This window comes from Bos javanicus, chromosome 2, assembly GCF_032452875.1.
Source record: "Bos javanicus breed banteng chromosome 2, ARS-OSU_banteng_1.0, whole genome shotgun sequence".
Taxonomy (NCBI): domain Eukaryota; kingdom Metazoa; phylum Chordata; class Mammalia; order Artiodactyla; family Bovidae; genus Bos; species Bos javanicus.
Window position 1 is genome coordinate 8,956,628 of NC_083869.1, and position 14,121 is coordinate 8,970,748.

The window sequence follows — 14,121 nt, forward strand, 5'->3', positions numbered from 1 at the left end:
CGCTGATTCCTAGAATGTCAACATTCACTCTTGCCATCTCTTGTTTGACCACTTCCAATTTGCTTTGATTCATGGACCTGACATTCCAGGTTCCTATGCAATATTGCTCTTTACAGCATCGGACCTTGCTTCTATTACCAGTCACATCCACAGCTGGGTATTGTTTTTGCTTTGGCTCCATCCCTTCATTCTTTCTAGAGTTATTTCTCCACTGATCTCCAGTAGCATATTGGGCACCTACTGACCTGGGGAGTTTCTCTTTCAGGTATCCTATCATTTTGCCTTTTCATACTGTTCATGGGGTTCTCACGGCAATAATACTGAAGTGGTTTGCCATTCCCTTCTCCAGAGGACCACATTCTGTCAGATCTCTCCACCATGACCCGCCCATTTTGGGTTGCCCCAGGGGCATGGCTTAGTTTTGTTGAGTTAGACAAGGTTGTGGTCCTAGTGTGATTTCATTGACTAGTTTTCTGTGAGTATGGTTTCAGTGTGTCTGCCCTCTGATGGCCTCTTGCAACACCTACCATCTTACTTGGGTTTCTCTTACCTTGGGCATGGGGTATCTCTTCAAGGCTGCTCCAGCAAAGCGCAGCCGCTGCTCCTTACCTTGGACAAGGGGTATCTCCTTACCGCCGTCCTTCCTGACCTTCAACGTGGGATAGCTCCTCTATCAGATACTTATAAAACTGATAAGTCAAAATTTGGTCAGCCCTATCTAGAGTAGATAAACATAAAATGATAATTCAGTGACACATGGTGAGCCATCTCTCAGTCAGATGTACCACATAGTGTCTTTGATGCAAAGCCTTCTAACTTCTCACATCTTTCTAACAACTTGGAATGTCAAGTATAAAATTATCAGTCTTTAAGTAAACATAGGAATATAAATAGCATTCACAATTTTGCAAAAATGTATTACTCAGAAAATGCTTTCACTTATTTTTGCATTTGAATTGACAATTGTAACTTCAGTGATAAAGGGAAACTATATATTTTTTATAAGTCATTTTTGTTTATATACAGTTATATATAATACTCTAAAATGCTATTATATATTGATTTCTATAGAAAGAAGTTCTTGTGCGTATAGTGTAAAAGTGAAAGTCACTCAGTTGTGTCCAACTCTTTGGGACCCCATGGACTATACAGTCCATGGAATTCTCTAGGCCAGAATACTGGAGTGGGTAGCATTTCCCTTTTCCAGGGGATCTTCCCAATCCAGGAATCGAACCAGGGTCTCCCGCATTGCAGGTGGATTCTTTACCAACTGAGCTACCAGGGAAGCCCTTGTGTGTTTACTTTAAGAAAATAAATTATTTGGAATTTATAAGTTACATAAATTTTCCTAATTAGGAAATAGTTTAATGTAGTAAGATATATACACACATATATGAACATAGATACCGTTAATTTTTTTCATAAGACGTGGAGTTATGTATCAGCTCTAATATTGTTGCTTTTAAAGACTTGTTTTATATATAAAGAATGATGCAGCTATTGATTAGGGAGACATCTCTATGACTCAGTTACATATTGGTCAACTGGTACAAGTTTAAGCAATAATAAGAACCTATTACAAATGTCAACATTTTCCCCTAATAGTTGGTTAATAATCAACAAAGTTTAATAAAGTTGGTAAGATCTGTCTCATTTGGTGAGTTTATATATTTATCTACCTTTTGGATAACTTTCATAGTTTCTTATATCAGCCTGTTTTATTATTGTTGTACTTTTCCTTAAAATTAAAATGTATTGAAAAGGATTACAGTGTTGATGAAGGATTATATGTTGTTCTTTTATTTTTACCTTGTAGATGCTGAGTTGCCTCCACTGAAACCTGTGCATTCATTTTGTGCCATGAGAGTAGATGATGGCCCATGCAAAGCAATGATAAAGAGGTTTTTTTTCAATATTCATACTCAACAATGTGAAGAATTTATATATGGAGGATGTAAAGGAAATCAGAATCGATTTGAAACTCTGGAAGAGTGCAAACAAAAATGTACAAGAGGTAGGTTTTTGGAGACACTATCATCCTGAAACCTTTCATAGATTTGATAATTTTAGAAAAAAAAGTTAAACTATTTTAATATTAGAAGGAATCATTTGTTTTACTTTTTCAGCTTTAACAATGACTGTTTTTCATTTTTTGTATCAGTTATTATAAAATACATTAAGCTTATTGTCCTATACACCACTCCATGATGAAGAGGGAAAAAACCCTTAGGTGTGCAGAACAGACTTTATATCTGCAACACATTAAGTGTAATCCCACCTCTTTAGGGAGCTATGAGTTCACAAGAAATAAATCAGTATTCACAGTGACTTAGACTTTCCTTTTTCAACACGATGATGTCATAGTTGTTTCCATGTCAAGATAATGAATTAATCCATTTTGAGGTTCTCAGTAGTTACTAATCAGAAAATTATAGAAATATATATATCTCTCTCTCTCTCTCTAAGAGTTAAATCCTTCTCTTTGGAACCTTGGAATAATGTAGAAAATGTTATCTCCAATGGTTTATTAAGACCTTACTGAACCTGACTTTTCTTTTCATATTTTACTAAGTTATAAGTTTTAAAAGCACATCACATTCTGTTATTAAACTTAATTTAATGCTTTTATTTTTTGAATTATATTAAAACTTTTTAAATTCTACAAACTACAATGTTTGATGTGGTTTTCTCTCTTTAGACTAAATTCTGAACAATGACTTGTCCAGTTTTATCTCAACTTTATTCTTCTGAATTGAGAGCTACTTGAGAGAGAGAAAATCCCGAGTTAGCCTTAATTTCCACAGTTTCTAGACCAGATTTCTGCCTTGCATGTTCTTAGAGTTGACTTACAGTGTAAGTCTATAGATGGTTTCTTTGCTTAACACTGGTGTCTTGTTTTTTGCAAAGCAGGTGGCTTAGCATTTTCACACAGATAATGCTTTCCCAAACTGCTTTTACAAAGCAGCCTTGGCATCGTGATGCTTTTGGCTTGTGGGAAGAATCTCACTGTCGTGAAAAGAAAGAGCTTTTCTCCCCTGTGATTATTGTATGCTCCTGAGCTGACAGAAAACAAATGATGTGAATGTATTTCTTTATTTCAGAGAGCTTATTTTCCTCTTCTTCTGCATAAATGTGCTGGAAAATGTTGCTAACACAGATTAGGCAGTTAGGTGTTTCTCTGTACACTGTACATTTGGGTTTATGATTGCCTGGTCATTGTCCATCCATCACAGAATTCTATACCTTTTCCTCTTCCATACCTACCAAGCATCCTTTTGTATCGAGTATCACTCAAGTTCAGTACCTTGGCTAGAGGTCAGGTTGCCTCATTCTTTGTAATCCTCACTTTCCCATGTAGCAGCCTACTTATTTTCATCAACAGGCCTATTTCCAGAAATACATATCTATTTAGCTTTTATAATTTAAAAATCTCTTATTTCACCATTGTGACAAGTTACCCTTTTTTTTTTCAGAAATTAATCTAATATAATCATTTTGTTCTTCAGTGAGTGTCCTCCTATAATATTTTCTCAAATACCATAGTAATATAACTATAATAGTTATATTACTATTATATACTATAATAGTTATATTACTATATAATGGTTATATTACTATTATAGTTATATTACTATATAATAGTTAATTACTACCATAGGAATATAACTATATGTCATATGCCCCCATCTCCTTATTATTTCTTCAAATGTCATTGAAATTATTGCTTGAATATCTGAGTATTTTATATAATAAGCTAAAGTTAAGAATATAGCTGACATATAGAAAAAGAATTACTAAACTTTAAAGAAATTACCTAAGGAGAATATTCCATCTTCAGCTATGATGGAGTAACTGGAGATGAATTTCTCTCCTAATGTAAATAACTAAAAACTGGGAAAAAATGTATGAAGTAATTTTTTTACAGACAGTTATCAAAATGCAGTACATGATTGTGATCTCTGAGAGAAGGGAAACAAGTGAGGTGAGGCTTCCAGTCTCCCTAGTGTTCTCCATGAAGGTACGTCTGCAAAAAACCAAAATGGCTGTCTGAGGAGGACTTACAAATAGCTGTGAAAAGAAGGGAAGCGAAAGCAAAGGAAAAAAGGAAAGATATACTCACTTGAATGCAGAGTTCCAAAGAATAGCAAGGAGAGATAAGAAAGCCTTCCTCAGAGATCAGTGCAAACAAACAGGAAAACAATAGAATGGGAAAGACTAGGGATCTCTTCAAGAAAATTAGAGATACCAAGGGAACATGTCATGCAAAGATGGGCTCAATAAAGGACAGAAATGGTATGGACCTAACAGAAGCAGAAGATATTAAGAAGGGGTGGCAAGAATACACAGAAGAACTGTACAAAAAAGATCTTCATGACCCAGATAATCACAATGGTGTGATCACTGACCTAGAGCCAGACATCCTGGAATGTGAAGTCAAGTGGGCCTTAGAAAGCATCACTATGAACAAAGCTAGTGGAGGTGATGGAATTCCAGCTGAGCTACTTCAAATCCTAAAAGATGATGCTGTGAAAGTGCTGCACTCAATATGCCAGCAAATTTGGAAAACTCAGCAGTGGCCACAGGACTGGAAAAGGTCAGTTTGCATTCCAATCCCAAAGAAAGGCAATGCCAAAGAATGCTCAAACTACCGCACAACTGCACTCATCTCACACGCTAGTAAAGTAATGCTCAAAATTCTCCAAGACAGGCTTCAGCAATACATGAACTGTGAACTTCCTGATGTTTAAGGTGGATTTAGAAAAGGCAGAGGAACCAGAGATCAAATTGCAAACATACAATGGATCATAGAAAAAGCAAGAGAGTTCCAGAAAAACATCTATTTCTGCTTTATTGATTATGCCAAAGCCTTTGATTGTGTGGATCACAATAAACTGTAGAAAATTCTGAAAGAGCTAGGAATACCAGACCACCTGACGTGCCTCTTGAGAAACCTGTATGCAGGTCAGGAAGCAACAAATAGAACTGGACATGGAACAACAGACTAGTTCCAAATAGGGAAAGTAGTACATCAAGGCTGTATATTGTCACCCTGCTTATTTAACTTCTATGCAGAGTACATCATGAGAAACACTGGGATAGAGGAAGCACAGGCTGGAATCAAGATTTCTGGGAGAAATATTAATAATCTCAAATATCCAGATGACACCACCCTTATGGCAGAAAGTGAAGAACTGAAGAGCCTCTTGATGAAAGTGAAAAAGGAGAGTGGAAAAAGTTGGCTTAAAGCTCAACATTCAGAAAACGAAGATCATGGCATCCAGTCCCATCACTTCATGGGAAATAGATGGGGAAACAGTGGAAACAGTGTCAGACTTTATTTTTGGGGGCTCCAAAATCACTGCAGATGGTGATTCCAGCCATGAAATTGAAAGATGCTTACTCCTTGAAGGAAAGTTATGACCAACCTAGATAGCATATTGAAAAGCAGAGACATTACTTTGTCAACAAAGGTCCATCTTGTCAAGGCTATGGTTTTTCCAGTGGTCATGTATGGATGTGAGAGTTGGACTATGAAAAAAGCTGAGTGCCAAGGAATTTATGCTTTTGAATTGTGGTGCTGGAGAAGACTCTTGAGAATCCCTTGGACTGCAAGGAGATCCAACCAGTCCATCCTAAAGGAAATCAGTACTGAATATTCATTGGAAGGACTGATATTGAAGCTGAAACTCCAATACTTTGGCCACCTGATGCGAAGAGCTGACTCATTTGAGAAGACCTTGATGCTGGGAAAGATTGAGGGCAGGAGGAGAAGGGGACAGACAGAGGATGAGATGGTTAGATGACATCACTGACTCAATGGACATGGGTTTGGCTGAACTCCAGGAGTTGGTGATGGACAGAGAGGCCTGGCGTACTGTGATTCCTGGAGTCACAAAGAGTCGGACACAACTGGGTGACTGAACTGAACTGATCTTCTGGACCATAGTTAAAAGAGGGAAGTACAAGCATAGCCCACTAGTCTCCCTGGTGAAGGATGTGGAGACTGGAGACTGATGTGGTTAGGTTCTGAGGGGGACAGTATGTGAAACAGAATGGACATACAAAGTGAAAAAGCTAAAAATTCTCGATAAGGGTCCCATTGAGTTTGTTGCTGAATAATAAAGCTGCATGTATTTGATGAAATTCCATGAACTGAGAACGTAATTAAAGGGATTTATAAGTGGAACACCTCCCAGAGCTCCCACAATTAAGAGAAATTTTGCATTTAATTTAGTACTGGAATGAAATTAGACCTAGAGTAAAAGCTACTTTACACTTGCCATAGTGAAGCTTAAACCAAGCCTTTAAAATTCATAATTAACTACTTGCCCCAAAAGCACGTCTTTAATTGCTGTGCTCTGCCGCTTATTTGTGTCCTACCCTTTGCGACCCTATAGACGGCAGTACGCCAGGCTTCCTTGTGTTTCACTGGCTCCCGGAACTTGCTCAACTCTTGTCCATCAAGTCAGTGATGCCATCCAACCATCTCATCCTCTGTGGTCCCCTTCTCCTCCTGACTTCAATTTTTCCCAGCATCAGCTTGTTTTCCAGTGAGTCAACTCTTTACATTGGGTGGCCAAAGTATTGGAGTTTCAGCTTCAGCGTCAGTCCTTCCAATGAATATTCAGGGCTGATTTCCTTTAGGATGGACTGATTTGATATCCTTGCAGTCCTAGAGACTATCAAGAGTCTGCTGCTGTTGCTGTGGCATCACAAATAAAAAGTATCAATTCTTCAGCACTCAGCCTTCTTTGTGGTCAAATTCTCACATCCGTATATGACTAATTAAAAAACCATATGGTTTTTTGACAATAAGAACCTTTGTTGGCAAAGTAATGTCTCTGCTTTTTAATATTCTGTCTGGGTTTGTCATAGCGTTTCTTCCAAGCAGCAAGCGTCTTTTAATTTCATGGCAACAGTCATCTTCTACAGTGATTTTGGAGCCCAAGAAAACGAAATCTGCCACTGTTTTCATTGTTTCCCCATCTATTTGCCATGATCTTAGTTTTTTGAATGTTGAGTCAGGTTTTTTCACTCCTCTTTCACCTTCATCACGAGACTCTTTTAGTTCCCCTTTGCTTTCTACCATGAGGGTGGTGTCATCTGCATATCTGAGGTTATTGATATTTCTCCCGGCAATCTTGATCCCAGCTTGTGCTTCATCCAGCCCAGCATTCCATATGATGCACTCTGCATCTACGTTAAATAAGCAGGATGACCATATACAGCATTGACGTACTTCTTTCCCAATTTGCAACCAGCCCGTTATTCGTGCCTGGTTCTAACTGTTGCTTCTTAATCTGCATACAGGTTTCTCAGGAGACAGTTAAGGCGGTCTGGTATTCTCATCTTTTTAAGAATTTTCCATTCAGTTGTGATCCACACAAAGGGTTTAGCACAGTCAGTGAAGCAGAAGTAGATGTTTTTCTGGAATTTCCTTGCTTTTTTCTACAAACCAACTAATGTTGACAATTTGACCTTTGGTTCCTCTGCCTTTTCTAAATTCAGCTTTATATCTGGAAGTTCTTGGTTCAGTAGTATGGAAGCCTGGCTTGAAGGTTTTTGAGCATAACCTTGCTAGCATATGATGTGAGTGCGATCGGGCAGTAGTTTGAATATTGTTTGGCATTGCTCTTCTTTGGTATTGAAGTGAAAACTGACCTTATCCAGTCCTGTGGCCACTGCTGAGTTTTCCAAATTTGCTGAGATATTGAGTGCATCACTTTAACAGCATCATCTTTGGGGATTTGAAATAGCTCAGCTTGAATTCCATCACCTCTACTAACAGTGTTTGTAGCAATGCTTCCTAAGGCCCACTTGACTTCACACTCCAGAACGTCTGGCTCTAGATGAATGACCACACCATTGTTGCTATCCAGGTTATTAAGACCTTTTTTGTATAGCTCTTCTGTGTATTCTTTCCACCTCTTCTTAATTTCTTCTGCTCTGGTAGGTCCATACCATTTCTGTCCTTTATTGTGCCCATCTTTACTTGAAATATTCCCTTGGTGTCTAATTTTATTGAAGAGATCTCTTGTCTTTCCCATTCTGTTGTTTCCTCCAATTTCTTTGCATTGTTCACTTAAGAAGGCTTTCTTATCTCTCCTTGCTATACTCTGGAACTCTGCATTTAGATGGGTATATCTTTCCTTTTCTCCTTTGCCTTTCTCTTCTCTCCTTTTCTCAGCTATTTTTAAGGCCTCCTCAGAAAACCATTTTGCCTTCTTGCATTTCTGTGTTCTTGGGGATGCTTTTGATCACCACCTCCTGTACAATGTTATGAACCTCCATCTATAGTTCTTCAGGCACTCTGTCTATCAGATATACTCCCTTGAATCTATTCATCACTTCCACTGTATAATCATAAGGGATTTGATTTAGGTCATACCTGAATGGCCTAGTGGTTTTCCCTACTTCCTTAAATTTGAACCTGAATTTTGCAATAAGGAGCTGATGATCTGAGCCACAGTCAGCTCCAGGTCTTGTTGTTACTGATTGTATAGAGCTTCTCCATCTTCGGCTGCAAAGAATATAAACAATCTACTTTCAGTATTGACCTTTTGGTGTGTCTATGTGCAGAGTAGCCTCTTGTGTTGTTGGAGGAGGGTGTTTGCTGTGACTGACAGTAAAACATTCTTTGATGGAAGAAAATAAAATCCAGCAGCCAACAGCATAATATTCAAAAATATCTATATTCCCCCCTTCCCAGAATACTAAGCATTCAAAGATGAAGCAAATTTGATCCATAATTAGGAAAAAAGTACTCAATTCTAACAGACAAAGATGACATTACTCAACAAGAAATTTAAAATAGCTCTTATAAATATGGTAAAGGAGTTAAAGAAAACAGGAACATAACAAGGAGAAAAGTAGAATATATAAAAGTGAAGTAAATGCACTTTTTTGGTTTTGGAATGAAAACTGACCATTTTCAGTCCTGTGGCCACTGCTGAGTTTTCCAAATCTGCTAACATATTGAGTGCATCGCTTTGACAGCATTATCTTTTAGGATATGAAATAGCTCAGCTTGAATTCCATCACCTCTACTAACATTGTTTGCATTAATGCTTCCTAAGGCCCACTTGACTTCACACTCCAGGATGTCTGAAAAATACAATGTATAAATAAGAAATCCAAGTCATAGTTCTCAGTCCAGTTGTCACTCAGTCATGTCCAACTCCTTGAAACCCCATGGACCAAAGCACGCCAGGCTTCCCTGTCCATCACCAACTTCCAGAGTTTACTCAAACTCATGCCCATTGAGTCAGTGATGCCATCCAACCATCTCATCCTATCATCCCTTCTCCTCCCGACTTCAATCTTTCAAAGCATCAGGGTCTTTTCAAATGAGTCAGTTCTTCGCAGCAGGTGGCCAAAGTATTGGAGTTTCAGCTTCAGCATCAGTCCTTCCATTGAGCACCCAGGACTGATCTCCTTTAGGATGGACTGGTTGGATCTCTTTGCAGTCCAAGGGACCCTCAAGAGTCTTCTCCAACACCACAGTTCAAAAGCATCAGTTCTTTTGCACTCAGCTTTCTTTATAATCCAACTCTCACAGCCATACATGACTACTGGAAAAACCATAGCTTTGACTATATGGACCTTTGCTGGCAAAGTAATGTCTCTGCTTTTTAATATACTGTCTAGGTTTCAATGGTCTCCTAAATAAAACAAAATTTCAGCTTCAAAAACTTGAAATATAAGACATAAATCATATTTCTTCTTCAACTTCTATCAATTGTTTCTCTGAAAATTGTCAGGTTCTATGGTTGAATTTCTGCAGTTGAGGTTCTACAGTTGAATTTCTTATAAAATAAGAATTTCACCAGATATACTTAAAGCACATTAGATATTACAGAAGAAAAGATGAGTAAACTTGAGGACAGAACAATAGTAACTTCAAGATGAAGCACACCAAGTGTGAAACCAGCAAGCAACAAACAATATTGCCCAGTAACCCATGAAGCAGAGTCAAGGAGCCCATCAAAGTGTATAATTGGAGTTCTGGCAGTTGGGACAGAAGATATGCAAACAAGAAATTGGCAAAGAATTATCCACATTTTTATGATATCCACATTTCATTTGATGAAAACTTTAACTCTCAGAACTAAGAGCCTTGACAAAATCAATAAAAGAATGAATACAAAGAAAAATAAAGCCATGTCAATGAATCACATTGCTGAAAATTGTGGCTAAAAAGTAAATCATAAAAAAATAAAAATTGTACAATGCCGGAACAAAGACCAAGAGAACACCAATTTCTCATGAAGAAAAAATTCACAAGAGAATAAAATGGAACATCTTTTTTAAAGACCTAAAGGAAAAAGTAAATTGCCAACTGGTAATTTAGATCTACTAAAAATACTCTTATGATGGAGATAAATAATTTTTTCAGATTATCAATATTTGAGAAAATTCATTGCTAGCAGACTTGCACTGTGAGTATTTTTAGAGGATTTAGAACAAAAACAGGAGGGTGAACACAGGAGATTTTTGTTGTATGGTTCTGATACTACAGGTGAAAGTGGCATAAATTATTTGAAGTCAAATTGCCATGAATTAAAGATGCATATTAAAAAGTCCCAGAACAGTCACTAAAAATAAAACAAAGAGATATAGAAAACTGACCAGCAGTGAAGGTAAAATTGTTATTAAAATATTCAACCCATTCTAAAAAATACCCAGAAAAACAGGAACTGAATACAGATGTAAAGTAGAAAACAAAGACCTAAGCATTTTTATGCAAGCATAATGACATTAAATTTAACGGTATTTTCACTCCAAGAAAAGGCTTATAGTAGACAATGTAAAAAAACTAATCATGAACTAACTACATGTTGTCTACAGGAAAGACATTTTTTTAATTAAATTTATTTATTTTAATTAGAGGCTAATTACTTTACAATACTGTATTGGTTTTGACATACATCAACATGACTCCACCAGGGGTGTGCACGTGTTCCCAATCCTGAACCCCCTCCCACTTCCCTCCCCATTAAAATATGGACACAGAGGTTAAAAGTTAAAAGATGAAAAAAGATACACCTTGCAAACACAGATCATAAGAATGATTAGTAGAAGTAAACTATAGGACTAGGAATATTGGCAGGAGAAAGGGAAGACATTTTATAGGAATGAGGGTCAATTAATCAAAAAGTCATAACACTCACTGTCTATGTGTATGCTTCAACCTGAAAACTCCCAAAAAAAAAATTGATAGAAGTTAAAGGAGAAATATGATTTATATCTTATATTTATATATGATATATGATTTATATCTTTGAAGCTGAAATTTTGTTTTATTTGGGAGACCATTGAAAATTATGACTTGTAAATTGCCATGCCTGAGAATAAATTCAAGCCAAATATTTCAGAGAATAGGAATTATAAATGTGTTCAGTTTGATATGTATCCTCAGCTGTCCTTTTGCAGATAAAGGTGGTTTATCAATTGTTTCCAAATATGTGTAGTTTTGTGTGGTGTATTTACCAGTGTAATAATAGAGACATAGTAACAAAGTTAATAAGGTAGAAAAAGTTGAAACATAGTTTGCAAATGGTTTCAAGATGGCTTTTGAAATGTTTGTCTTTTGGTTTAGTTGCTTTTTTCCCCATAGCCTGAACAAAACAGGGCTCCCCTAGTGACTCAGTGGTAAGAATCCACCTGCCAATACAGAAGACGTGGGTTCAATCCCTGGGTCAGGAAGATCTCCTAGAGAAGGAAATGGCACCCCACTCCAGGATTCTTATCTGGGAAATCCCATGGACAGAGGAGCCTGGTGGGCTACAGTACAAAATAGTCAGATAAGACTTAGCGACTAAACAACAACAACTAAAACGACATTGAATTTGATTATTAGTTTTTTAAAAAATAAGTGTATAAAGTATGGAAATTAAAAGAAATAGATGAAAGAGATCAAAGTCCCATTTAACTTTTTAGCCAGTCCACCTCTGCAGCAGGGTTGACTGTTTACAATTAAATCATAGACTATAAATTCCTAAAACATCTTTAAAGGCTCTAGTAAGTCTGCTGTTTATACTTATACCAGGGGGGTTCCCCTGGTAGCTCAGCTGGTAAAGAATCTGCCTGCAATGCAGGAGACCTGGGTTCAGTCCCTGGGTTGGGAAGATCCACTGGAGGAAGGCATGGCAACCTTAATATTCTTGCTTGGAGAATCCCCATGGAGAGAGGAGCCTGGTGGGCTAGAATCCATGGGGTCGCAAAGAGTCAGAAACGACTTAGCGACTAAGCACAGGTATGCTGTTTATATTAATTACTATTTTATTGGCTAAGCTAACTATGACTTGTGGTTTTTCTTGGGGATTTACATGGGAATTTTCTCCACAGGGAATTAAAGAGTACGTAAATACATTTTCCATTCTCTTAATTTTTAATTTTGTTATTTTATGTTTTATTTCTTTGGAATAGTGAAGACCTACCAAGTAACAAGAATATTCTGTCCATAGAGTCTTTTCCTGTCTAGTTAGAAAATTTCTAGGCTGACTTCAACAAATAAGAAACATTAAAAGTTAGTGTTCAGATTTTACCCTTCCCATTCCCAACAGAAAAGAAAAAGATGAAGACAGAATAGGGCAAAAAATATTTTTTTTTACAGTTGTTAAAATGTATACAATAATTATAGCAGGCTTCCCTTGATAGCTCAGTTGGTAAAGAATCTGGCTGCAATGCAAGACACCCCAGTTCAATTCCTGGGTCTGGAAGATCCACTGGAGAAGTGATGGTCTACCCACTCCAGTATTTATGGGCTTCCCTTGTGGCTCGGCTGGTAAAGAATCAGATAATTGTGAATTAATGTTAATATTCCTAATGAAAAGTTAAAATGTAAATTCATATATATTGGAATTCAAGGAATTACTAAAATAATTAGTAAAACATACTGCTATTACTTCTTACACCATCATTAATAAATGTTATGTTCTGTATACATCTAGGAAAATATCTTTGATAATTAGCTGTAAACCTTATCTATGTTTTCAGGCTATAAGTGGCATAAAAATAAATTGTATGTTCATGGCTGTTCTCAGAATTCTTGAGGATAATTTAAATATACCTATAATACGAATGTGCTAAAACACATTATTTGAATCAGTTACACATATACCAGATGAATTACTCTGACTTAGGATGAAACCAGCGAGTAACAAGTTCTCTTTTAATATTGCATGAACATTGAGTTCAAGCATCTCTATGACTCTTGTAGCACTCTATATTCTTTCCCTCCTTTCATAAATTAAAAATATGACACAATAGTTGCACATTATATTTTAATGTAAGCTTACTGTGACAATCCACTATCTAAAAACATTAACTAGAGGTTGGTTATTTACAATAAAAAAATCAGATTTTAACATTTAAAATACAATTAGAATTTCACACACACACACACACACACCTTTTTAAAAAAGAGTATTGAATAAAACATAGTAAAGCTCAGAAAAGAGATGAGCCACATCACCTTATCACTCATAGACATTTTACTCTCCAGAGAATAACCTGACTGATCACTGGCTGAAAGGGGTATTTAACCAACTAATACTCATATTCTCTGTCTCTGACCTCTTTTTCCCCCCGACCTTTTACGTTTCTGCTGGTGCTAAGTCACGTCAGTCGTGTCCGACTCCTAGCGACCCCATGGACTGCAGCCCACCAGGCTCCTCCATCCATCTGGCCATCCAAATAGTGATAAACTGCCTTATCCAAAGCTTTTCTGTATAAAACAAATGATTATACAAAAAAACAGTTTCCTAATGTTTATATGAACAAATTAAAACTGTACATATCAATTTGAATTTCATTAGCTATCATTTAAACTAGAATTTAGATTCCATACTTGAAATACAGTGGGTTAAAGACAAATAGCATATTGAAAAGCAGAGACATTACTTTGCCAACAAAGGTCCATCTAGTCAAGGCTATGGTTTTTCCTGTGGTCATGTATGGATGTGAGAGTTGGACTGTGAAGAAAGCTGAGCGCCAAAGAATTGATGCTTTTAAACTGTGGTGTTGGAGAAGACTCTTGAGAGTCCCTTGGACTGCAAGGAGATCCAACCAGTCCATTCTAAAGGAGATCAGCCCTGGGTGTTCTTTGGAAGGAACGAT

The 14,121-nt window shown here is 36.9% G+C and overlaps 1 protein-coding gene across 2 annotated transcripts in view; it reads left to right on the top strand.

The window, feature by feature from the left end:
- The window catches only part of TFPI (tissue factor pathway inhibitor), a 94,134-nt gene that overhangs the window by 56,106 nt on the left and 23,907 nt on the right, over positions 1-14,121 (top strand). For both annotated transcript variants that reach the window (XM_061433308.1, XM_061433297.1), the window contains exon 3: positions 1,817-2,014. In XM_061433308.1, the coding sequence (XP_061289292.1) occupies positions 1,817-2,014 (198 nt within the window). The remainder of the gene's footprint in view (positions 1-1,816; positions 2,015-14,121) is intronic.